We start from the raw sequence: 26,352 nt of genomic DNA on the forward strand, positions 1-26,352 counted from the left end.
GGTCCAACAGGACCCAGCCACAAACCCCACACCCCCCACTGGCCCAAACCCCTCTTCTTTCCCTCCTGTCTCCCGGCCTGGCCTCTCTCCTGGGCTCCTGCCCGTTGGGCTCCTGCCTTTTTGCCTCCTGGGTGTCTCCGCCCTCCTCAGGCCCCCGTCTGACCCCAAACAAAGCCCGACCCCCTCCCCCGTGTCCCCACAAGGTCACCACCTCTTCGCGGGGCCTGCCCCAGTCGAGCACAGACTCTGTCAGTCCTCAGTGGCTGAGAGGACTGACGGGGCCCCTCCGTGTTGCAGGGGCTCACGAACCTGCTGTCCTGCCTCCAGGTCTTCGCTCTGTCCTCCTGCACTCCTAGAAATCCCTTCTTCCTCCCCCACCCCACACCACCTCCTCCAGGAAGCCTTCCCAGACCCTCCTGCCCACAGGCCCAGCCAGCCGGCCCTTTGGTCTCCCAGGTGCCGCTGCTGCAAGTGGGTTCCACATCCTCAGTCCTGCTGCTGGGCCCTGTACACCTGCCCACCGGCCCACCTGTGGGCGGCGCTGAGTTCCTGGCTGCCTGGGACAGGTGCCCGTCTACCTGCTCACAGCACGGCATTCAGTTTAATCCAGTTAAGCCCCACAGTGTCCCGGGCTCCTTCCTCAGGCTGGGGCAGAGTAAAACCAGGTCTTCCCATGTCCCTCTTCACTGTTTGCCCGGCCCTGGGCAAGTGGCCCCCCGAGCTCAGCAATCCTCGCCAGGGAACTGCTTCGGTTTCCTTCTGAAGGCGTCTCTGGACGCGAGCCAAGGATGAACAGCCAGCCTCACATGGTCCCCACCCACTGGGGGTGATGCATCTGAAACAGGTGCACAGGATGGACACCACGAGTGGACCCCCCGCCAGGAGTCCCAGGCTGCCCGGGGACACAAGGCACATTCCCAGACCCTGGCCCAAGGGCCAACTGGCCATTCAGAGAGCACCTACTGTGTGCAGGGCAGCGGAATAAGCCCTTGTCTTGGATCCCCTCACCTGAGCCTCACGGACAAGACGCCTCAGGTGAGGAGCCCAGGAAGCATCTCAGCCGGGACTTGACCCGGGACGAGGCCTCCTGCAGTGGGCTTGTCCATCTGACCTCCGTGGACGGAGCATCTCGGATGGGGAGCCACGGACGGATGGTCACACGGCCCGGGAAGGCGTTTTCTCGTGCCCGAGCAAAGGGCTTTGGCCGTCTGCTGCCAGCAATCCTGCTCCGAGGCCCCAGCCCCTGCCCCGGTGGCCACCTGGGCCTGTGTTCCGTACGGAGCCGTGAGCCGCGGGCAGCCAATGACGTGTAGCACTACCTCCCGCCACCCACGGCATGCCCGCCCCGACTGCCCCGCAGGAGGCCACGGACGGCAGCCCGGACACGGGGTCCCTGGGGCCAGATGCTGCAGGGGGACCCTGTGCCTGGGGAGGAGGCTTGGGCCTGGAGTTTCGGGTCCCCGGGAAGCTCCCCGGCCCCCAGGCCAGCTGATGTAACCCCCCCCCCCAACCCCCGTCCCGGCCAGGAGACAGGGCAGCCGGTTCCCTCCCTGGCTTAGCCAGCGAAACGGCCTTCTCACAGCGCCTTCTGATGCCAAGTGCGTGGTTCCCACCCCAGCCAGTTCCCGGCTCCGGCCCTGGCTGGGTGTCCTGCAGGTCAACTTAGCTCTGACGTGAACTACCGGGAGCTAGGTCAAGGGCTCAGTCCCATAAAATGACCGCCACTGCACACACTCTTTGCAAGTCCTGGCCGCCTGTACTTCTGACCAGCCAGCTACCAACTGGGGTTCCCGTGACCCCCTCCTCAGGTCCCAGGGCAGCTCACAGAACCCAGGAAGATGCTGCTTATGTTTACCGGCTTATTATAGGGGATATTACAAAGGGTACAGATGAATGGCCAAATCAAGAGGTGCACAGGGGAGGTCTGGAAGGGCCTGGGGCTGTCCCCTGAAGCTGGGGTGACCCCCTCCAGCATGTGGATGTGTTCACCAAACAGGAAGCTCTCTGGAGCCCAGAGTTCAGGGAGTTTTGCAGAGGCTTCGTCTCACGGGAACAACGGGTCCTTAACTCAAGCTCCAGCCCTTCTCTGCCACCACCCACCTGATGGAGGGGGTGGGCCCGAAAGTTCCAAGCTTTTAGTCATTCTGGGTCTTTCTGGTGACCACCTCTCATTAGAACAAAAACACGCCTATCACCCAGGGAATCCAAGGGACGTAGGAGGCCTGTGTCAGTAAGTGGGGGCAGCGGCGGGATATCATTGCTATGCCACACCCAGCCCGTCTCAGAAAATGGCCTTGGGCAAGCCCCCACTCCCTATCCCTGCCTCCAAGATTCCGGGGAACTTCCAGTGCCCCGGGGACAACGGGGAAGCATTGGCTGCCGATCTGGTAGTGACCGGCAGGCGGGCAGCAGGAACCAACTCCGGGGGATGGAGTATACGCGCAGGCTGGGGGGCCCCGAGGCAGGCGCTCTCTTGCTACTATGTTCCATCACTGGCCCTTTCCCTTCCCTTTGACCCTCGCTCTCCACGGGGCTGGGGGTGGGGGTGGGGGCTCCTCCTAGACATGCTGCTTGGGCTGATTCCTGTCTCAGGGCTTGCTGTGGGGACTCAGACACGGACCCTTCCTGGGTCGGCCTCTGCCGAAAAGCTGAGGCTTCCTCCTGCCTGGGAGATTGGAGGCGGGGGGTAGGGGTGGGGCTGCTCAGAGCAGAGCTCAGTGACAGACGTGTCCTGTGAGGGCGGACGCTGAGGAGCCGGGCGCGGGCCACCACGGTCCCCACGGAAGCTTCGTGTGATCTCAGTCAGGTGCCCCTCCCCTGGGCGGCACGGGCCTGCAGGGCAAGGCTGGGCTCTGGCCCCACTCACCCTCGTGGGAGCCGCTAAGCAGCCTGACCTCAGGGCCTGGGCCTGGACGCACATCCTCAGAGTGAAGTGTGGGGGAAGGCGGCCCCTCCTGGCGGTCTCCTGGGTGCCGAGGGCTGCAGCAGCAGGGAGGACCCCTGTGGGGTTCTCATCCCACTCGGCCATCTCCTGCCATGTGCTCCAGGCACGTGGAGACTCAGTTCCCCGCCTTCCCCCCGCCCCGTGAGGGGGATGGTGCCCCTGGGCCCAGGGTAGTTGGGGAACGCACAGCAGGGCCACATGTCCCAGCCATGCTTGGCACAGGGGGGCATTGACTGGATGACCTCTTATGAGGTTGGGCCTGTAAAGCTCTCCCCACTCCGAACCCGCAGCTTTGATCAGGACCAGGGGGCTCTAGACCCTTTCAAAGAGCACCCACCTCTCAAGTCATAGGGTCCCCCTGGGTCAACGCACCCAGGCCTTCCTCCTGGACGGGTGACGGGTGACCGTCCTTCCTCCTCTGTCCCTGAGGGTGAGTCAGTGCCATACCCGCTGTCTGGGTGGCCTCGTGGAAATGGGGTGGCCCCAGAGTCCCGCCCAGAGAGCGATGTGTGGCAGACAAAAAGCAATGCTGGTGGGGCAGAAGTGGGGTGCTGGGACCCGCCAGGCAGGGAGGGCTGCAGGTGGCAGGGGGTGGGTGGCCCTGAGGGAGCGAGGAAGAGGGGAGTCCTAAGGGGAGAGCCGCCCTCACCAGCCAAGGGCTGCTGTGGCCTCAGCAGGGCTTGTCCCCTGGGGCCAGGGACGCCCAGACCAACCTATGCCCGCTGTCACTCCCGAACGTCCTCCGAGGGAGTGGAAGGGGAGAAAGGAGAGGATGTGGTGTGGATCCCATGAGAGAAAGTGGGAGGCCGAGACGGCCAGAGCTGTGGAGAGGGGCCCGAGTCAGTGCTGTGACAGAGGCCGGGGACCCAGGCCCAAGGAGCGCATGCACAGGGCAGGGCTGGGGTCGCAGAGACAGACAAGACACAGGCCCGACCGCGTGGGCCACCAGCCATGTGTGACATGGGGATTTCTGTTCCGTGTCCCTACCGGAGTTGGGGGCTGACAGCTGGGTGGGTGGCCCCCTGACCACACTGGACGAGCAGATGCGTGGATACAGGCGGAGCAGCAGAGAAGCAAGGCGGCCTTTTATTGGAGAACTTGTCACAGACACACAGACACGCAGGCCCGGCGGGGGAATGGCCCCGGGCCCCCCCCGACGTCGGCCTGCTGGGGGCAGACTCCCTCCAAGCCGTCTCTCCTGCCGGGGCTGCCTCAGGGGGCTCCCTGCCTCACGTGTGCCACCTTTTTCTCCTGGCTGGGCTGCGATCCCCAGGTCCCGGGAGCAGGTGCAGGGACCCCGGGGCCCGGGCCGGGTGGGTGCTGCGCTCTGGGGTTTGGTTAATGCCAGGCTCCAGCGGAGGGTCCTGCTGGCCAGTCCAGGAAGGGGTGAGGCTGCCGTGTCTGGGGTGCAGGAGAGAGGGGAGGAAGAGTAGGGGCCGAGACTGGGGCCGGGTGGAGGGAAGGCGGGCGCCAGGCCGGGCCAGCTGTGCCCACAGGAACAGGGACCCCGAGGGGGCGGGAGGGGCTCAGGCCTGTGCGTCCAGGGCCCGCACGTGCACGCTGGGCAGGCAGAACCAGGATGGCGGCAGCTCCTTGCTCGCACTGTCCTGGTGGAAGCGGATGTGGAGGAAGAAGTCACCCGTGTACAGGAAGAGCAGGGCTCCGAGGCAGGCCGACTGGCCTGAGGGCTGCACCTGTGGGGAAGAGGGAGCGATGTCAGCCCAGAGTAGCACAACCCCCAATGCCACCAGGAGACCCCTGAACCTGCCTGGAAGTGGGGGCAATGGGGTGGGGGGGAGGACCCCTCCAAGGGCTTTCCTGCTGTGCTCCCCCAAGCAGGTGGCTGTCCCTCTCTGAGCTTCTGGCTTTGGAAGGAGCATAGCACTTCCCTCCCTGGACCATCCAGGGGTGCCAGCAGGGTGGGGAGTGGCTGGGGTGAGGTGTCATTTCAGTGGTGTGAGGGCTGCTCTCAGCGGACTTCCCCAGTTCTCCTGGGCTGCAGGCTGCCGCGAAGCGGGGGGCGCTGACTGAGAGGGGCAGGGGCCGGGGATGGCGGCAGTAAGGCCCCAGGTCTCGCCATCCTGGTTCACGGCCAGGACTCAGTACACGGAGAAGTGAGCTACGTGAGGCCCACGGTGAGTCAGGGAAGTCCCCGTCCCCACCAGGGGAAGGCAGGGGGCACCGGGACAGTGGCCGTGGGAGCCGCTCTGGGGCTCACAGACCGCCACGCACCGCGTCAAGGTAGAAAGTGCTGGAGCCCACGAAGGAGACGGCGTCATGCAGGTCGTAGTTGTGCACGCCATTCTGGTGGTCCTGGAAGGGGGCCACGGTGAGGGCGAAGGGCCCCACGCTGCGCGGGCTCTGGTTGGTCAGCCGCACCTCCAGACGCACAGGGTCGCCCACCCGGCAGGCTGCAGCCTCACAGTCACATGGCTGTCCGTCCACCAGCACATCTGCAAGGGTCACAGGACACGAGAATGTCAAGGGCACCGGCCAGCTGGCCTTGCTAGCCAGCCAGCCATCCAACCATCCATCCGTCCGTCCGTCCGTCCGTCCGTCCGTCCATCCATCCATCCATCCACCCACCCACCCCCCCCCTCGCTTGTTCCCCCACGAACGCAGCCAGCCCCTCCGTGTAGGCTGAGTGCTGGGACACAGACATGTGGCCCGGTCCTTGCCGTCCTGATGTGCAGGCTGGAGGAGACAGGTGTGGGCACCAGATCTGTAACCCAGAGGGTGTGTGCCACGCTGGAGGGGCCCCGGGTCATTTAGGGGTCTCCCAGATGCTCCTGCCTGAAAGGGCTGAACCGTGATGGCAGCCCATGGGGGCTCCTGCAGGTGAGAGAGACTCAGAACCGCAGGGCAAGACTGTGGCAGGGGTGGCGCACGGTGTTTGTAAGATGAACAGCCAGTAGGCACCTGGGTGGGCCTCTGCCACACGCACTGTTGATTGACACGCAGAAGGGCCTGCCCAGCTTCCCCCAGACACCCCAGAGGTGACAGGACGCCAGCTGGGGAAAGGTCTGGAACCCAAGGAGCAGAGCAGGGATTGGGGGGCAGAGGTGCGGGGGAGAGGGGGGTGGGGGCCGGTGGACTGGAAAGTGCCGTGCTGGGACCCCCAGCCCCCCGGAGCCCCCAGCACATCCCAGTGGGATGATGGGAGGGGCGGTCTGGGGGACCTGCCTGGAGGCAGGGGTCGGGGGGCACAGGCTGGGATCTGAGCAGGAGACGTTCTCAGGACAGGCAGATAGGGGGACAGCAGACCCCGAGGAGAACCCCCGTGAAGACGAGGCAGAGACTGGGGGCTGCAGCACGAGAAGCTGCAAGACGCAGGAAGGAGCCTTCCCCGGGGCCTCCGGAGCGGAGCACAGCCCCGCGGCACCGTGACTTCGGCCTTCCGGCCTCCAGATCCCTGCTGCGTGGAGCCCACAGGTGGTAACGTTCTCACGGTGGCCCTAGACGCCGACGCGGCGGGTCAGGAGGTCGTGGGGGTCAGGGAGGGGGTCCTAAGGCTGCATCGGGACCTTGCATCACCCGGTACCGGTGCGGCTGCCAGCCCGCCTCACCGACCTCTCCCTGACACGTCCACGGGCCCACGGAGGAGTGACGTGACCGCGACCCGCGGGTGTGCACGTCCTCACGTGTGAGGACTGCTTGCAGCCACAGAAGCGCTCCCACCCACCCCGCCGTGTAACGATTCCTCACGTGCTCATGAGCGTGACCCCGTCATCGCCACTTCCCATGGCGGGGGCCGGCTGGGGTCGCCAGGTGGCCGTGGCGAAGACCCTCCTGCCCGGCAGCCGGGGGGCCCAGGCATCCACACGAGGCTGATTCCTCACTCGGGGTCCTGGAGGCGCAGGCTTGGGGGAAGGTCAGGGTGGCCTGCCCTGGAGTGGAGGGGGGGAGATCCTCCCTCCAGGGCGAGTGCGGTCCTCAGGGAGCGTGTGCATCCGTGCAGCTGACCCTGCGTGGCCAAGCCAGGGCTCGGAGCGCGTGAGCGTGTGTGTGTGTGTAAGAGCTTGCAAGTTATGGGTGTAAGAGCGTGCAAGTTATGGGTGGGAGTGTAAGTATTGCGTGGGGGGAGCATGCATGTGTGTGTGAGTGTGCGTGGGAGCGCAAGTGCGCATGCGAGTGACAGTGTGGGTGTGCGTATGAGTGTGCATGAGTGGGAGTATGCGTGTGAGAGCGTGGGTGTGGGTGGGGTGAGTGTGCGTGAGGGGCAGCGTGCGTGTGAGTGTGGACAGAGAGGGGGCACGCCCGGACGGGCTCCGTGGGCAGCTGGGTGGGGGGAGGGAGCTGCGGGTCCAGAACCCCCCACGTTTCCCACCAAGTCCGTTCTTCCAGCAAAGCCTTCTGAGATGAAGTGCCCCCCACGTCCTTTGTTTCTTGAGAATCACAAGCTTTTACGACACGTTACGGAAAACTTGGGAAGTTCATAGAAACAGAACTCGTTTTCTGATAAACCCCCATAATCCCAGCCCTTCCCCCAGCCACACTCAGCGTCACGGTGCCGACTTCCACGTGTCTTCAGTACCGTGGCCCGGTAGCTGCTCTCTGGGACCACGGAACATAAGCGTGTTCCACACGTTGACGTTTCCGTGAGCACATTTTCAAAGCCTGCAGGGGATTCCATAAAAGCAATAAACTAATCTACCCACCCAGCCCCATGCAGGCCGTGTCCACTTTTTCGGTATATAAATATCCCCGATGTACACACTTTTACACTGAGCTCTGTCTGGATTCCTGCCTCACGTTCCTGGGATACAGTGTCAGGAGTGGACACGAGTGAAAATGTCTCTGAGAGTGTGGGTGTGGGGCGCCAGTGGAGACTGACCTCCAGGAAGCCCCAGGGCCCGCCCCTTGCCCACCCCACGTACCCAGGAGGAGAACCCACTCCCTGCCGCCTGCCTCAGATCACTGGATAACATTCACTCGCTCTAATGTTCGCCACCCGCCCCACAAGTCCCACTAGCACCTGCAGCGAAGGTGACAGGAGCAGAGAAATGCGCAAGTCCCAGCCTTCAGAAAGTTCTCAGTCCAGACAGGCAGGCCACGAGCTGGGCCACGCTGAGCCACACAGCCAGGTGTGCAATGGCGGGGGGGGGGGGGGCTGCTACATGGCCCGGAGGACAGGCTGTCACCAAGTGCAGGCACAGGCCAGCCCGGTAACCCTAACGTCTGCTCAACACTGAACTGGACGTGACCCGGCACCACCTAAACCTCTTGAATCAAATGGGGAAAATAGAGGGAGCAGGTGTCAGGGCGCCTCGGTTGGTGGTTCCATTAAGGGAAAGACACGATTATGTGCAAATCAGTGAAGGGTGGCTGGCTCATTACATCTCTGCTCTTTTTTTCCTTGCAGAGAATTGTGTGGGTCGCGGGCTTGCTAGGGCAGCTGAGGACTGGCCTCTGGCTCATCTGCAGAGCGGCCCCCAGCCCGCCTGTGGGTGCTGTTAACCCTTCCCTGGCCTCCAGCTCTGTCTGCCTTCCGCCCCCCACCCCGGCAGGGAAGAGGGGAGACAAGGCTCCGCACGCAGCTACTGGTGGTGACCTTCCCTCAGCACTCTCCAGAAGGAGCAGGGACTTGTGGCCAGGCCAGGGCAGCAGGGGTGGGGGACGGGCCCCTGGCTAAGCAGCAGGCTGGGCTGGGGTGTCAACTTTGCCTTGACCCTTCATCCTGGGAGAGGCCTCTGCCCACCTGAGTGTCCTTCACCTCATCTGCAAAGCTGGGATACTGATCCTGGCCTCAGAGGCCTGGGGTAGGGCTGAGGACCAGAGAGAGAACAGAGGACCCAGCCAGGCCTTCCCTGCCCTGGTCTGAGGTGAGCAGTCCCCACTGGGCCCCCAGATCTTTGGCTCTTACTCGTAGATGTGACTGCTGGGCCCCTAGAAAACAGATTGTGGTCCTCCAGAGGAGCAGGACCCACCTGTCTTGCCACCTGCTGGGTCTTCCCTCACAGGGTGACAACTGTCCCTGTCATCCTGGCCTGAGGGCCGTGTCCTCCCTCACAGGGTGACAACTGTCCCCACCATCCTGGCCTGAGTGCTGGGAGTCCTGCATCCAGAAAACCCCTGGTACCAGGCAAACTGGGAGCGGTGGGTGTGCCCCCCCCAGACCTGGCACCCATAATGACTGCCAGGGTCAAATTAGGGAACTTCTGTGCTCAGAAAGCAGCTGTTTCCTTCCTTTCTGCAGTCTAGCATCTCAGATCCGAGCACCAAACCTTCCCAGGTCACTGGGAGGACACAGCGGGGCAGAGCAGAGGGCTGTAGTTCCCTGAGAGAAGGACAGGCTTCCTGAATCGAGAAGGGTGGTGAGGCCGGTCTCCCCTGGGACTCGGGGGTCGGGGGTCGGGGGCTGTTTCAGAAACCTGCTGAAGATAAGCCCAAAGATGCTGGGGACGTGGAGGATGCTGGCTGTGCTCAGGTGGGGTCTGTAACCCCACTGGCACAGCTTCCCCAGCACACGCCGGGCTCTGGCTCTGAACCGGGCCAGCTGTGTCCCGTCCTGGGAGGAAGGCCCTTCTGGGCACAGCGGGTAGAGGCAGCCGGGACCAGAGGAGAAGACTGAGCTTTCCGCCAGTGGTTCACGGGACTCACCGGGAAGGGGATGGGGTTGGATAACTAAATACTTCTCAAAGGCGAGCTTGTTCTGGAGTCATTTCTAACGTGCCGGGGAGGGGACGAAGACCACCCAGTCACCGTGGGCCTGTGGCACATGCTGGGCTCAGGTCCAGCTTCTCGGTTCGAGTCCTGTCTGCAGAGGCCCCTGTGAAGGCCTCCCCGCCAGGTCAGCCCGCTGCCCTCACATGGGGAAGGTGGGTGCAATGTCTACCCGTTCACGGCAAGACTGGGACCTTGAGAGCCTGGGACCGTGGCAAGACTGCGATAAGGAGCTCCCGCTCTGTGGGCACAGCGGACCGGCCAGCCGGCCCCCTGCAGGTGGGCGGGGATACCAGCATGTGTGATGTGTCCCACGCAGGCGGCACGTCCCCGCTCGAGTGTCCCCCACGACCACCATGGTGCCTTTCTATGGCGTGGGGGGTGGGCTCATCTGGGGTCGGCGTGAGTGGGGCCTAATTTCCCCCCTTGACCTCCAGGGCCACCTGCCCCGCTTCCCCCCACACTGGCGGGGACACCCCCCACGTCCCTCTGCAGGCGGGGTGGGGTGATCCTGCCGTCCGCGTCTGCACCCGCCACTGCCTGCCTTCTCTGAGCCTCGGCTTCTGCTCTTTCAGCTGGGAGAGCAGAACGCGTTTCGGGGGCTTTTGTGAGAATCGGGTGTGTGTGAGCGGAGCTGGGGGTGCACGGTGGCCTCAGGGCTGGTCTGACTGGTGCTGTTACCACCGTGACTGGCACCCATGCTGGGGGTACAGGTCGGGCCCGTGGGGCTGTCACACCACTGCAGACTCCCAGCACCCTTCTTCACCCAGAGGACTGGGTGCCGCTGGGGAGCGGGGCCTTGGCAGCGAGGGGCTAGGAGCCAGCGACAGAAGGGACAGACGCGCAGCCTGTGAGGTCGCATGGCCGGGACCCAGAACGTCCCAGCCTCAGGGAAGCAGAGCCCCGGGAGGGGCCAGCCCACGAGGCGCCCACCTGCCCACCCCCCCGTGCCAGCGACAGGTGCCCGGCAGCTGTGCACGGGGCACCCCCACCTGGGAGCGGAGAGTAGGACAGACAGGTCTCTGGCTTTGGAGGGTCCCACCTTCCAGAACCCTGAGTCTGCTTTGCTGCCACAGGGATGGTGTGGAGACAGAATAACGCCCCTCTAAAGACATCATAATCCCTGGGACCTGCGGAATATGTTCCCTCGCGTGACAAAGGCACTTTGCGGCTGTGATGAGGTTAGGGATCCTGAGACGGGGAGATGATCCTGGAGTATCGGGTGGGCCTGATGCCATCACAGGGGCCCCGCCTTGCACCTGATGGTCACACGGAGGCCACACCACCTCGGCACCCACACCCAGCCCATTGGCACGACCGCTGGTCAGTGGCCACCACTCCCTTCTCCACCCTAGCCCTGGCCAGCTTCCTGGCAGGCCTCCCTATGTCCACACTTCCTGTTCTACCCTTTTCCACACAACAGTCAAAGGGATGGTGTAAAAATGCCATTCGATCTTGTCACCCCCTTGGTTGACCCTTGGCTGGCCTGTGGCTTCTCTTTATACTCAGAATGAAAGGGAGGTTCGATCAGACCATGGCTACTGACCCTGGCTTCCCAGGCCCTGCATGGCTCCAGCCAGGGTCCCCCCACTTCCTGCTCTAACCACACGACCTCCTTCCTGCCCCTCCAGCACGCCCGGCACGCACCTGCCCTGGGCTTCTGCACCTGCTACCCTTGCCGCCTTGGCCCTGTCCTCAGGCCATTTCGGACCACTCAGTGAAAAGTCTTCCTATCCTTTTTCCTCTTCATGACCCCTCCATCACCCTCGACATCTTATCTCTTGTTTACCCGTTTGTTTAATATTAACTGTATTCCTTCTTCCCTGGACACTCCGGGAGAACTGGCACCTGCTGTGTCCCCAGCACCAGGCCAGGCGGGCACTCGCTGTTTGCTATCTGCGGGGTGACTGAGAGGCTGGATGAAGGAGTGCATGTGTGCGCTTTGGGGCTGGCCACGCCCTGCCCCCTTGAGGCCCCCAGTCACTTGTCCGTAACTTGTGACTCAGGGAGACTGGGCCACGTCCCTGAAGTGCCCTGTGGGGAGGACGTTCAGATCAACCTGCCACTTCCTGGCTCCGGGTCCCTGACGCGTCCACCAAGCTTTCGTGGAGGACGTTATTCATGCAGGAGAATCTCATGTTGTAAGAGATCTCCTGGGAGCAGATTAGTCTCTTCCCTCAAAGCATTAAATCGGGTCCACCTTCTCCCTCCGCCCCCGGCCCTGCTTCTCCTTCGCTTTTAATACCAGCCAGAGTCATGGACTTAATTTTGTCTGGCCCAGAATTCTTCCCGAAACCGCTGCCACGTTTATGCTACAGCACGTCCCCGGGCTCTGGCAGAAGCACAGGCTATAAATAGAAGCAGGGATGAGGGAAGGGCCCCGGGGGGCCCACTCTGGAGAGGCGCGAGGAGGAGGAAGCCGCCGGTGCCAGCCTGCTCTTTGGCCGAGGGCAGCCACCGTTGGGTGGGGGTTGAGGTGCGGAGCGAGCCATGAGATGGGGGAGAGGTGAGCGCCCGGGTGAGGGTAGGAATCTGGTGTTGCCCCCACCTGCTGGTGTCTTACTCGGGGCCAAGCCCTCGACTGGCAACCTCCTGTCCCTACTGGAGGGCACACAGAGCGGTGTGACTGTTGCTGAGGGACCCTGAGGTGCAGGAAGCTGGTGCAGCTGCCAGGGCCTGGGCCCCACAGCCTGGCCTCTGGAGAGCCTGCTGTGGGCCAGTGAGGTAAGCAGGGGCTGCCCCCAAGTCCCCAGGGGAGACCGCCCGGACGGGGAGCCCGTTATCCAGGTCTCGGAATCGGCATGAGGGGCTGGGGTCCGCTTCTGGGACGGGTCCCTGCCCTCCAGCGTCAGTTTCCTATCTCTCCCCAGGAGGGGCCGGAGCAACTCTGCTTGGCCACGAAGGCTCCCGGGAGGCAGACACGGGGCTAGTTTAGGTCCCTGCCTGGGTTCCTGTCAAACGCTGACTCTGCTGAGCTCTGCTCCAGTTCGCAAGCGGTGCCAGGAAGGAGCAACCTGTTCCTGGTGCCTTGGAGATGTGGAGGTACGGTCCTGGGGATGCACCAATCTACTGCGTGCATGTCACCCCAGAAGTTTCCATGATCCGAAGAAGCCCAGAGAAGGTGGAAAGCGCAGTGGAAGGGGCTTGTCCCGACTCGGCCCCTGCAGCCAGGCCTCCGGTACGCCTGGCACTGGCTTCCCTGTTCTTGTTGGTTCCTTGAGCACCCACTGTATCCTAGCTCAGGCTCGAAGGCTCCACGGTGTTGTCTCATTCAGTGCCCAGAACAACCCGCCGGGCACCCCCGCTGGTGCAGACAGTCTCGGGAGCTGCCCTGCTGCATGGTGGGCCGGGCCGAGCTCCCCCTGCACCCCTGCACTCCAGAGCTTTACTGAAATATACTTCACAGACCCCACGGCTCTTCCATTTACAGGGGACAATTCAATGTTGTTAGTACATTTCCAGAGCTGTGGAGCCATCACCACGGACGATTTGAGGATGTTCTCATCGCTCCAAGAAGAACCTCCATTCCCTTAGCCTCACCCCCCCTCCCCATTCCCCCGGCCCTGAATGACCACCGACCGACTCCCTGGCTCTTCTAGACTTCACCAGGAGGAGAATCACGCATATGCGGTCTCTGTGTCTGCCTGGTTTCACTCAGCATCCTGCCGTCAAGGGTCATCCTTCCTACCATAGGACAGGGCTCCCGTGTGGACATACCACACCTTGTTCGTCCTTCCGTCCGTCTGTCACCAACATTTGGGTTGTGTCCACTTACGTCTGTCAGGAGCAGCGGTACCGTGGACTCCCGTGGGCACGGTCTGCACGGATGCGGGTCTTTGTCACCCCAGGGCACACACCTCGGAGTCGAATCGCCGGGTCACATGGGGACTATATTTAACCTGAGGAGCCAGCAGGCTGCTTTCCGCAGCAGTGGGACTGTTTCACATTCCCACCCGCAGTGCACGGGGTTCCGGTTTCTGCATAGCCTCCCAACACCTGCTGTTGTGGCCTTTCTGGTTCCAGCCGCCCTAGTGGGGATGAAGGAACATTTCCCGATGGTTTCCTGGGTATTTCTGGTTTGGCCCTGTCTGGTCATGCCGCAGCGGCCCTTGCTGCCCCACGGGGTGGGTGGGTGTTCCGAAGGGCTCTTTTGTGAAGTCGTTGCTCACCCTGCATAGCTGTGAGAACCTTCTGGAATCCCAAGCCCTTAGCTCCCGCTCCTCCCGGAGCCCAGGACCAGACCCTGGGACAAGCAGGGACCGAGAGTGTGACTGCAGGCGAGGGGCAGGTTGGAAGCGGGGGTCACAGAATTGCAGGGGTGCCTCCGCGAGGAGAATGATCCCGAGGATGCGCAGGTCAGAGGTAGGCAGGCAGGCAGTCAGGCTCGGCTGCGAGGCCCACGGTTGTCTGTCCAGTCTGCTCTGGGCAGAGAGGCTGTGTGAGGGGTCACGGGCAGGGGTGTGCTCCTGGCCAATCAGGAGACACCTGCTAACCAGCTGTGAACAGCCCTGAGAGTTCCGACCCACAGTAGACTTTTCAAAAGAGAACTTCCTGGCCGTGCTGTGTCCTGAGTGTCTGGCTTTCTGGGTCTGGGGTGGCGCTGAGCATATAATGGCGATGTGCCCGCGTCCACAGTCTCACCCAGAGCGGGCAGCACAGAGGAGCAGGGAGGGCAGGAGAGGAAGCTGGGGCGGGACCTCCTGAAATACCAGTCTGCCCCAAGATCATGTGCAAATCACCTTCAGGGGTAAAAAGGGTGGATCTCTTGCTCAACTGGCTTATGTGCCAACCGGCTCATTTCTCCTTTAGGACCAGGCTCCCACGGCCAGGTGAGCTCAAACTCCTAGCAAGGACGCCCTCCCCGCCCTCCCCCCACAACTCGCCTCTCCCTGCCTTTGCTGACGGTAAGAGATGGGATGGCCAAGTAGACTTCAGGCACAAGTGTCTAATTTGGGATAAAGAAAAATTCAAGGACGTAAGAACAAAGCCATAGACACCAATTAGGTGAAGACCCAAGAACAGCTGAGGTGTCTCAGGTTTTGGAAGTTAAAGCAGACGCGAAAGTTAAACTTAACAGGACACACGTTTTTCTGGTCCACATAAATTTGGGGTGGGCCTAAATTTTACAGTCACATTTGATTCAGGTGAGGCGTGGCTCAGGCATTAATTGAGAAGCTTTGTCACTCTTTAAATGAAGAGAAAGAACTTCAAGTGGACAGACAAGTGAACCCTGGGATGGGAGGAGAGGTAAGGTGAGGCCCCGGGTTGCACCCTCCTCCCTGGCAGCAGCTGGGTGGCTGTCCTGGGGCACATCTAGCAGGCAACTCTGCAGTTTCCAAGAACCCAGTAAAAAGTGGAGAATTTTCTCTAATGCCAATGTACTAGTCAACTGCCATATCTTTTCTCTTTACCAACAAGAGCCAAGTAACTGACCTTTTCTCTCTGGCTGTTAGGAAGCCCACAGCCAATGGTGTACCAATCTAGACCACCACGTCGGCCCTCAGTGAGCCGTGTTGTAGTCATGTGTGCACACGTGCACACACACACACCCTGTCCTACAGGTCTTGACCAATTATGCCAAATATGGTCCCTTTTAGTCAAGGAATTTTCGGTTTAATTTTGCTGCTTTCTTGTATATCAAGAGAGGGTTTAGAAAAGAGGTTAGAAGCATGGACACGCCCAGGAGGGGGGGTGATGGTGTTTGGGACAAGGGTATTGTGCCCAGAAAGGCCGTGCACAGCCTGGGGAGGGGGTGACAGACCACACAGCCCCCTCGCTGTTCCCGCGGCTCTGTGAGCCTCCAGCACTGGGGGAAGCGAGTCTTTCCGTCGGATGTGCTGCTCGGACGGAGCTGGCCGGAGATGGACAGTGGCCGGCAGGAGGAGGGCCGGCTTGTCTGCCCAGAACCACAGTGCTGTTTTCGGAGAGCTCAGCTCCCGGGGTTCCTGCAGGTCACGGGGCTGGAACACAGGCTCTCTCTGCCCCCATCGGCGACTGTCAGGGTGTGCACCAGATGAGGCCGGAGCTTTGCTCTCAATCCACCAAATGGCATGCATTTTTACCAGTTATTGAGGTAGCTAATTAGTTCATAAACCAGAATGCCTCCTCCTCGGCATCCAGGGAGGGAGACCGTTCAAGGCCCACACGTGTAATTACCCTCAAGTGGAGAACAGCTCCTGAGGAGCCGTTTGGCTCTCTTGGGTAAATAATTTACTTTTACAACTTTTCATTAAAGATTAAAGGGAATTAAATTAAAATTAAGGCGGGTTGGACTGGCATTGGAGGCCCGTGCCACTCAGAATTCTCTCACCGAGAGGCTCTCCGGCCTCCTGAGCCCGGCCAGGGCGTCCAGTGCTGCGGGGGGCTCAGGGGGCGGAGTCCAGGGTAGGGGTGGGGGCGAGCTCTAGCAGGAAGGGAGTGCTGCCCCCAGCAGACAGGTCTCGGGCTGCATCCTGGCGCGGCCCGCGGCTGCCTGTGGACCGCGGCGACCCACCGCCTCGAACACAGGGAGAAACACGCGTCCCCAACACCGCACACCGGTCTGGGGTCCCAGCCGCAGACACCCTCCACAGCCTCCAGGCCGGTGCCCTCAGGCCACACAGGTAGATGACAGAGCTCAGATGCCAAGTGGAGGGCCAGGTGAGCCCCTTCAGAAGCTGCTTCCGCAGCTGAATGCGGGCACCACGCCCGCACCACCTGGCACATGGAGTGGAGGAGACACGCGCGGGCGAGGGCGGAGCCTGCCCAACAGGCATGGGGGCCTGGGGCAGGGGACCGCAAGGCAGTGGCTCGGAGCACACTGACACGGCTACCTCAGTGGCAGAGGCTGTAAGTAAGGGCAGAGCCCCAACCCAGGTCCCCCAGGCACCAGAGCCGGTGCATACCCCTCGCCCGAGGGCTCCACGCTCACGGCGGAGCCTGCAGCTGTCTGTGCCCACCCTGCTGTCTGTGCCGGGCTCCTGTTTCCTCTCACTGGCACGCAACCTCCCAGCTCTGCATCTCAAAGCCCTGCTCATACGTCCCCTCCACCAGGGAGCCCTCCCTGCTCTTCCCTCAAGGAACACTTGCTTGAACTTGAGGAGGTTCTGGTGGCAGAGGCCGGCCGGGCATTCATCAAGCCATGCCCTTTCCTCCTGGGCACACAGCAGCGAGTGTGAACACGGGACTGAGTCCTGCTCAGGGGACAGCTGGGGAAATGACACCCCCCCAAACCTGGCCCACAAACACATCCGTCCCACAATCCCCATCTCCACAGAGAGGACTAGAAGCGGAGAGAGGGGCCACAGAAGGGGCGGAACTGGGGTCCCCCACTGAGCTCCAGAAAGGCCCCCCCAGAACAGCATGAACCCTAAACACAGTAAGGTTGGTGTGAGGTCCCCGAAAGCTGCGGCTGTCACAACACCGAGCGGTGACACCCACAGGCCTCCAGTGCTCGCGTGCCCTCGGGAGCATGGCTCGGACGCCTCGCTGGGTGCACTGCAGCCGGGTCCCCGCTCCTCCCCAGGGGACAGGGAACACACCGGCCGAGGGAGAGGAGCCTCCAGTGAGCCCGCCCCCTTCAACCGCCTGGATTTGGACACGCTGAGACAACCGGAGATCAAAGGGGAGAAAACCACGGAGGACGTGCCTGCAGGCTGGTAGCATTAGGCAAAGACGTCTTTCTGAGAAGAGCAGAGAGTGTGAAATGACTCCCCGGTCCCCGAGCAATGTCTGTGCCTTGTCACTCTCTCGGGTTTCATCTTTTCTCGGGGCTTTCTACACAGAGCCGGCCCCGCCACCCGGGGAGGCCTGGCACAGCTCTGCGCTCCCGCACCCAGCCCTGCTCTCACCGCACGACGCCATCCCAGCCTCGGACCCCCTCGCCTGCGGGGCCAGCTCACACGCGGGGCACCAGTGGCGGCAGGGCGATCAGGGGCAGCCGCAGGGTCTCCTCTCCTGGGCGAGCGAGCACGAGGTGGGCGAAGGCGGTGTGGGAAGCGGTCACGCACAGGCAGTCTGTTGCCCTGCCCGGGCGCCTGGCCTCCCCGGGAAGCGTCCCTGCCGCCGCCTTGGTGGCCGTACTTGGCCCTCTGCATCGGCTGGGGGGATGGCTCCTCCAACGGGCTCCTGAGGCCTGGGCACCCCCCCCCCCCCCCCACCTTCCCCAGGGCCCAGCAGGGCCAGCTCACACGGGGCCTCCACCAGGATCTGCAGGCCTGCCACCGGCCAGGCCCCAAAGCCAGGACTCCGGCCTCCTCGGCTGCCCAGCAGAAGACAGAGGGTTTTCCGGAGAGAAGACAAAGAGTGACGTGGGACGTAGGAATGATGCCGACTGCGCCTGCAGAGTAGTCCAGACCAAGGTGAAGGCGGTCTGCTTCTCCCTCCCTGTGGTCGCTCTCCCCCAGCACCCTGAGACCACCTCCACGTGTCAACCCCCCACAGCCATATGCAGTGCCCCTCAGAGCCTCCCCTTGCTGACTCCTGCTGGCCTCTTCAAAACTCAGCTCAAGCAGCACCTCCTCCTGGAAGACTTCCTACATACTGCACCCAGCCCCACGCCAGCTCCTTGCCATACCAGGAACCGCCCCTACTCAAGAGTTTTCTGTTGACAGACTGCCTTCGGGCGGAGACTAGCTGCTCAACGGTAGGGGCTCAGGGTGCGTTCACTGAACTAACTGAAGAATGAACTCAGCCAATCTATCGCTTGTTGTGTGACCTTAGGTAAATCACTTAACCTCTCTGAGCTTCCCTGTCTGCTTCCTTATCTGCTACGTGAGAGGAACGGGCTGGATGATTTCAAAACGGGCTATTACTTTATGGTTCTCATGCCCGGGCTCAGCCCCTCCAAGTGCACGTCCAGACCCCTCTTTCTACTGGGCCAGGGTGGGACGTCTGCTCCCACAGTATACCAGACACTGCCAGGGGCCTCCCCCCACTCCCACACACAGCCCAGGGCCTGACATCTGGCGGGTCAACGTTCATCATGTCGGACAGACTCTTCGAGTGGCAACAGCCCAAGCTTGCCGCAGAACCATAGCGTCCGGAGCACACACAGTCAGTCGGGAACGACTTGGGCCACCAAAGAACCTTCCGAGCGGCCGGAGAGGCCAAACCACAGGGGCAGCTGGACAAACAGGGTGCTGGTGAGCCTGCTGCCCTGTGCTTAACTGGGAACAGGGTCAGGGCTGCTCCCGGCCATGAGGATGGGTGCCCCAGGGAGTCCATCACTGCCTTTGGTTCACAAGGACACGGTCAGGGGGCAGGGCCCCTCGCCTTCTGCCTTCCCCGGGGCGAGGGCCGGCAGTGCAGGAATGCGTAGGGGGTGGCAGGCCCGGGGAGCTCACGGAGTAGGGGAGACTGAGCCCTGCATAGACCCAGGGCAGGGCAAGGAGCCCACCAGCCCACAGCCCACCCCAGGACGGTACAGGGGGATGTCAGGGCAGAGACGCCTGAGGGTTAGGCGCCCCAGGTGTCCCAGGGTGGCACGTGGGATGCCTGCTGGACCTGAAGACCCTCGTCGAAAGCGATCCCCCTGGCTGAGGCCCCAGGAGCAATGCTCCCAGCCTGGGCTTCTCTGACTAGGGCTGAACATCCCAGAGGCCCCAGAGGGCAGGATGCGCATGAGATCCCAGCTCTCCCGGGTGGAGGCATACGCCCTGCAAACGCATGTGTATTTACCGCATCCCCGAGGCAGGTCTCCCTGGGGCCCTGGCCAGCTCCCATCTGCTGGTCCTCCGTGGCCCCTCGGCCCCAGCCACCCCTGCACAGAGACACATGTCCTCAGGCCGCTGCCCCTCTGTGTTGGCTGGGTCCTCTCGGGTGTGCAGAGGAGGAGTCTGGGGCCAGGCAGCACCCCTGCACGCACAACCCCTGGGGCTGAGCTGGGCATAGGCTGAGGGGGCGTCCAGGCAGACAGAGTCGGAGAAGGGCCTTGGCAGACCCCACAGCAGGCCTCTGGGCCTCTGCTCTCAGGACAGACCTCTTGCCTGTCTCCACCGACGGGTGGCTTCTCTGAATGCACGTTCTAGGCCTGGGAGGGCGGGATCTGGGAGTCCTGGGATCTTCCCATGGCCTGAGGGATGTGTCCTGAGGGGCCACTCTGATGGCAGCTGTCCACCAGGTCAGGCAGTGCGCTCTTGGGGGGCGCTGTCCTGATGGCGTGAGTGGCTGCTGTGGGTCACAGCTGTCACTGTGCCGCCTCGAGGGGGCACTGATCCCATAGCAAGTGTGGATGATCCCGCCAGGGCAACCTGGCTTCCCACCCGGAGCCTTCCGCACAGCTCTCCCTGGAGGAAGGGCTCCCTGGTCCTGTGCCCACACAGACGACACACAGCAGCCGCAGGTTTGCAGAGAATGCTCAGCAGGAAGGACACGGCCAGAGGGCCCTGCCTGGAGCTGCTGTGGACGAGGACTGACAAGCCTCAGTCTCCTCATCTGTAGGATGGGACGAGACCGCCCACCCGGCAGGGATGCGGGACGACAAAGGGCTGTAGAGAGCAGGGTGCTCTCTGCGTGCAGGCCTACGCAAGCATGCTGTGCCACTCGCAGCGTGGGGGTGCTGGAGCTCTGAACGTCCTCCCAACTGCAGCCTGGGCGACCCCGGCTGTCCCCGCCTATCCCTGCTGTGTCCCCATACACTGGGAGCCCCAGAGGTAGGGGCTGAGGGTCATCCATCTCCTGACCAGCGAGTGCCTGTGAATGGAGGGATGTGTGAGGGGAGGGACGGCGCCTTCCTGTGGCCGCCGTCGGCCTCCCCACTCCCAAAGTCCCCCTGAAGTGGCCACCACTACAGCACGTTAACTCCCACTCTCTCAAGGCTCCCTGTGCACCTGGCACTGTTCTCAGTCCACTGGACGGATGATCCCATCAAGCCTCACAAGGGCGATAGGACAAAGGAGTCTTACTGTCCCCATTTTACAGATGAGGCACACAGAGGTCAGGTCACCTGCCAGAGCTGAGATTCAATCTGCAGAGCTCACACTGCTTCCTTCTGCGTGACTTCATCTGTTCCCTGTGGCAGCGGCAGCCAGTGACACAGGCAAGAAAGCCTGCCCCGTGGACCCACAGGCACCGAGTGTGACCCAGCACAGGAGCCAAGAGCCCTCGCCCCTCCACCAGGCAGCTCAGGCAGGGCTCTGCTTGGAGGCTTGCAGAGGCCAAGCAAGAGGGAGGAGGCCTTTTCAAGGGCAGTGCCGGGGCCAGTCAGCGGGGCTGCAAAGGCCGTCCTGAGGAATAACTGGCCTGCTTCCTGCTAAGCCGACCAATATGCCATTGAGTCCAGCCTGGGACGCCTAGGTGGCTCAGTTGGTTGTTGAGCATCCGACTTTGGCTCAGGTCCTGATCTCGCGGTTTGTGAGTTCGAGCCCCGCGTCAGGCTCTGTGCTGACAGCTCAGAGCCTGTAGCCTGCTTCGGATTCCGTGTCTCCCTTTTTCTCTCTCTGCCCCTCCCCGCTCATGTTGTCTCTCTCTCTCTCAAAAATAAACACTAAAAAAAAAAAAAGATTTTGTAATGAGTCCAGCCCATCCCAGCAAAAGGTTATGGGTAGCCCACTGGGTCGGCCCACCTGGCCATGTGTCTGAAACTTCTGGCCCAATTCTGTCAGCTATCAGTCTGAAAATCACAAAGGATTTCTCAGCTCTGAAACGACCAGCAGCCAGAACTGAACAGAACACATCTTTGTGGGGATCAAGAGGCCAGGGATGCTCAGGGGTCAAGATTATAGCTCCTGGAACTGACCACAACTTGGCTCTCAGACGAAACCAGCCCTTCCAGAAACCAGGTCACCCATAAGCATCCTTGCTCTAGGTATCAGGGCCGTCCTCTGGCCGTTACTCATTTCTCTGTCTCTGTGTGCTGCCCACCTGCTCCCAACACCAGCATGTGCCCATTGGCAACAGGGTCAGGCTCCTCTGTTTCACCTACTGAAATTGTCAACCATGGCTTTGTTGTGCCGCCGGCTAAGGTGACCCCCACAGCTCCTTTTAATCTGCCTAAGCTATTGGGGTCCCTGTGCCCACAGGATCTGGATACTTCATCTCTGTCTTCATAAACTCAACCAACACTAGACTACATGTCCCATCTATCCACCCACTCACTCGCCCATCCCATCCATACACTCACCCACTCATCCATCCACCACTCACCCATCTACCACCATCTGTCCACCTATCTATCCATCTACCCACCATGCATCTGTCCATCTAACACCATCCACCTATCCATCCATTTAGCCACCATCCATCCATCCTCCCTCCCTCCGTCATTCACTTTCCATCATATTTCTTGATTGCATTTTCCCCCTTTACTAATTTGCTCTGTTCATCCTTCAGGGTGGGATAACCTCAGTGCCTGCTAAACTCTCATTCCCCCTTTAGGGCCTAAATTCACTACTGTCTCCAACACAAGCCTTTCTTATTCCTTCCAGATTTTCCTATGTTTTCCTGGGGCCTTGACTGTGCCTTTACTCAACTTCCTGAGTCAAATAGGCCACACTGAGTCTCCCCTCTGCCATTTATTAGTTGTTTGCCCTTTGGAGAGCTACTCATTTTAGGAGTTCCAGAATCCTACTTGCAATACAGACTGAAGGCAGATGGGGACTGAGGGAAAGTGCCTGCCCTCTGCACACCACCGGATGGATCATGTCAACTCCCTTCCCTCTCACAGCATCACAGCTGGCTTATACGATGGCTCACTTATCTGTTGGTCTGTTTCCTCAGCTGGAACACAACCATATTGTCTGTACCTCCCAACCCCATTTCTTGGCACTTAGTATTGGCATTCAATAAACATTTGCTGCATTGAACTGACTGCATTATGCCAAGTATGGACCTGTGAGCTGAGAACCACAGGGACAGAGAGACACTCTGGAGCAGTCCTGGTTCATCTGGCTTGGGGGACCCGAGCAGGCAGCAATTGCTCAGTGGCACAGCCAAGGTTGCCCTGGGTCTCTGGGCCTCGGTTTCCTTCTGTAAGATGGGGCAGTTACCTGCAGCCTGCAGAGCCCTTCCCCTGCCTGGTCTCAGCCACCTAGTCAGCAGCAAATGCCACCACAGACGCACGGACGGCATAAACCCTAGACGACTACATCTACCCCCTCAGAGACAGGAGCACTGCCCCCAGGAGCATGGTCTGTGGGGGCCACTGACAGTCCCCATCCTAGGCACCGCTCCAGAGTGAGGCCTTAGTCCCCCAGGGGCTGGCAGTGCTACCTGTAAACAGCCTGGACTTAGGAGCACTGCCCCACCCAAGGTCACATCTCCTTCTCCAGGCTGCCTAAATCCAGGGACTGCTGGAGCGGGGTGATGAGGCCCGACCCTTAGTCCCTGGGGGCCATCCCCGCTCTAGAGCTCTCGTGGGCCAGCACCTCAGCCCAGCTCCTCCCTGCCTCGCACAGGGCACAGTGAGCCAGTCTCCACCCCAGTACGGGCCAGGGATCTCGACCCAGGATGCAAGCCAAAGGTACAGCTCCCTTCCCTCCTGTTGTTACACAGCCAGCCTTCCAGTTTGGGTTGGAGACTTAAACCCTGGCGGAATGTCTTGCTGTAAAATGGACCAAAGCACCACATGCACACAGCACCCTTTGGTGATTACGGGAGGTGAACCACGGAAGCTTCGGGGTACATGGCGCTGTCACGGCCTGGGGGCCCAGGAAGGACCGGCAGGGCCACCTGTTCTGGTGGTCAGGGGCCAGTGGACCAGCGGGTGAGGAGACGGGCAGCCAGGAGGGCACCGTGGTTTGGCAGAGCAGAGGGGGAGAGGCAGGCAGGGACGGCGAGCTCTGTGCCGGTGGGCCTGTGTGCACCCTGCTTCCCTCTGCTGGCCCAGCGCTGGTGGGCCTGCTCCTTAGCCGTTCTGTGCTGGGCGAATCCGGAACCCGGGATCACACGGAGCACACGCTTCGAGGCGAATCCGGAACCCGGGATCACACGCTTCCAGGGGCAGCAGGCAGCCTTGACTACCAGCACACTCGGCCTGTGCTCGTTGGTGCTGACGGTCCTGGAAGGTGTCCGTGGCCGCCCTGACGGGGCCCGTGCGTGCCTTTCCGAGGGCTCCTCGGCTCAGGTCCTCGTCCACTTCTGGGGCTGCTGGCCGGGCTGTGGCTGGTGAGCGCAGGTGCTCCCCCTAACAATGCGGAGACTAGAGGGGCCATCCCACCCTCTCATGGCGACAACACCCTGCCACGGCTGGTGCCCGCACAGAGATGGGAGCAGTCAGCGTCCGACGGAGCTTTAGTGCGCTGTGTGGCCAGAAGACAAGGTGAGGGTGGACGCTCTTGCTAACGGGCATGATTCCTGGCCTGTGAGTGTGCCTGGGCTCGTCCTGAGTGAGGCTGGGCGCTGCCCTGGGGTCGTGGGTACCCTGTTCCTGGGCTCGGTCTCTCCGAGCCTGCTTGATGACCCTGAGCACAGGGCAGAACTCGTTCCGCTTCCAGACTGACCACGCTGCCCACAAGTCGCGCACAATAAACACTTGCTGGCAGACGTGCCTTGCCGTCCCAGGGGGACGCCCCGGCCCAGGGCAGGGATGCTTCCCACAGTGAGACATGCTCCCGGGGGCTACCGTGGGCCCTGGGGCTGGGAGGTTTCTCCAGGAATTGAAAATGTCCTGCCAGAGCGACCTCATTTATTATTTTAAACAACGCAGGGACTGTGCCGGGGGCCCTGAGGTGGCCTCCTACAGAGGAGAGGACGGCTGGAAGGGGAATTACACACAAACTAGTCTTTGCCCCGTTCTGCTTACGAGGCAGTCCTGCGACACACCCAGCCGAGCACCCAGGCCTGGGAGTGGCCTGCACCTGCCGGCAGGAGCTGGGGCTCACGCCCCAGGGTCTGCTGTGGGCAGGCGGCCTGTGGTGCTGGGCTCTGTCTGCTCATCTGAGGGAGTACGTGTCGTCCTGCCCGTCTTGCCACGGAGGGGAAACGCCAATGCCCGGGCTTGGTTCAAGTACAGACCCTCCCACCAAGCTGGCGCTCACACTGGCTGTGCGGCCACAGAGACGAGGTCCCGGCAGGGAGGCGGACGCAGACCCGGGAAGCAGGAGGGACGGCCCTCCCGCCTGTGATGCTCAGGGCAGCAGGTCGGGGGAGCCAGGGGCCAGGTGGTGCGTGGGGAGTGTATCCTGGGGACGGGGCGTGGGTTTTGGGCAGTTCTGGAGCTGGACGGGGGGACAGCTAGTCAGCAACAGTGCACGTGATGTCACTCAGCCGCACAGATGCTTACGTGGTTTTACGTTGTGTGTGTTTTACCATGTCAGAAGATGTACAGAATCCGATACGTTAAAGTTATAAATAAACTGCCTTAAACATTTTAAACTGCATGTAAGCAAGTCTGCAAATGGGCCAAATGGAATCAAAGGCTCCCCTAAAAGAGACTGTTAAAATACCAGATTCGTAAACAACATCGCAAGACACAGAAGTTCATGTGAAGGGCTTATGGAAGAGCTGAGATTTGGAATTTAATGTCATAAATTAAATAGCTTTTTAAAACTAAAGCTAAGTCTTTGGACAGTTTTTTCTATGAAAGAGAAAACACCCCCAGGAGCTTGAAAGCCTCCCATTTGACGCCTGGAGCCCCCATGACCCCTGGCCCCGCCTCCAACCAGCAGCCACGGGCCCCCACCCCTGCCGGGGTACCAGCCCAGGGCCTCGACTCTCTGGTCCAGCAACAATCACCTGGCACTTCTCAGAGCCCCAGTCGTGCTCCTCCATAATCCTGTCCTTCCCCAAATGGGCCCACAGCTACCTGCCTCCACTGTTTTGGGATGGGGGACGGTTACACTGAACATTCCTGGCCCCCCAGCCCCAGAGAAGGGTCCCGGGGTTGTGCCGTCAACCACTCTCTGTGATGCTGAGCCACAGCAGGTGGGGTCTGAGGAGACCCAGCCCCACTCCCTGTTGCTTCCTCTGCCCCCCCACCCCGTGCCCCCACCCCCAAGGCCCCAGCAAGCACTCAGGGGACAGTGAGGTCTCCAGACAGATTGCTGTTTTCCATTTCTCAGAACACAGTGGTAGGTACGTGTATCAGCACTGAGCAGGGCCTGTGCTTTTCAGGAAGATCCTTGGGTAATGGGCCCCTCGCTGGGCCTCCAGAAGCTGACTCGGCGGCGGTGGGTAGGACAGTGGGCAGGACAGAGCAGATGTGGCCAGCAGTCTCGTGGGCAGCGGTGTGGCCGGGGAGCCCTGCACTATGGTCGAGGCCCAGAACGGCCATCCAGGAGGTGACATAAACCACCTTCCCTCGGTGGCCGGCCTCTCCTGCTCCCGCTAGTCGTGCACCCCCAGCCCCCCAACCCTCACCACCACCACTGGCTCTAGACGGAGCGCCTGGGTCTGAGCTGACCCTCAGACCTCAGAGAAGGGAGGCCCTGGGGACTGCTGTGGTGACAAGTGTGGACCTCTGTGGGCCAGGAGCATTGTGAGGCCGTGCGGTGGGCCTTCAGCTGGGCAGCAGGGGGATGTGAGGAAAAGCAGAGGGTGGGGTCCACAGGGGTGGCGGTGGGGGGACGGAAGTGAGCGCAAATGTGAGGTGATGGGAGCGGTGAGGCTGCACGGGCCCTGAGGAGACCAGGAGTGCGGGCTGGGGACCCCGAGGGAATTTGAGGGGCGTGCCTGGCGGCGGCTGACCATCCCCCCCCCCCCTCCCCCGGGCCCAGGCAAACGTCAGCCAGGCTGCTCTGTGCCCTCCTGGCCATGGCCTGCCAGCTGGCACCGTCCACCCTCTCGAGACGGGTTAGGGAGACCCCTGCCCGCAGAGTCTGAGCACATGG

At 61.7% G+C, this 26,352-nt stretch overlaps 1 protein-coding gene across 6 annotated transcripts in view; it reads right to left on the minus strand.

Annotated features, from left to right (window-relative positions):
• Positions 1-4,004: 4,004 nt before the first annotated feature.
• TRAPPC9 (trafficking protein particle complex subunit 9) overlaps positions 4,005-26,352 on the minus strand; it is a 572,152-nt gene continuing 549,804 nt past the window's right edge. For all 6 annotated transcript variants that reach the window (XM_058699183.1, XM_058699185.1, XM_058699186.1 and 3 more), the window contains 2 exons: positions 5,177-5,397; positions 4,005-4,638 (listed from right to left, as the gene is read on the minus strand). In XM_058699183.1, the coding sequence (XP_058555166.1) occupies positions 4,471-4,638; positions 5,177-5,397 (389 nt within the window). In that variant the 3' untranslated portion in view covers positions 4,005-4,470. The remainder of the gene's footprint in view (positions 4,639-5,176; positions 5,398-26,352) is intronic.

Source organism: Neofelis nebulosa, chromosome 14 (genome assembly GCF_028018385.1).
Source record: "Neofelis nebulosa isolate mNeoNeb1 chromosome 14, mNeoNeb1.pri, whole genome shotgun sequence".
Lineage (NCBI taxonomy): Eukaryota > Metazoa > Chordata > Mammalia > Carnivora > Felidae > Neofelis > Neofelis nebulosa.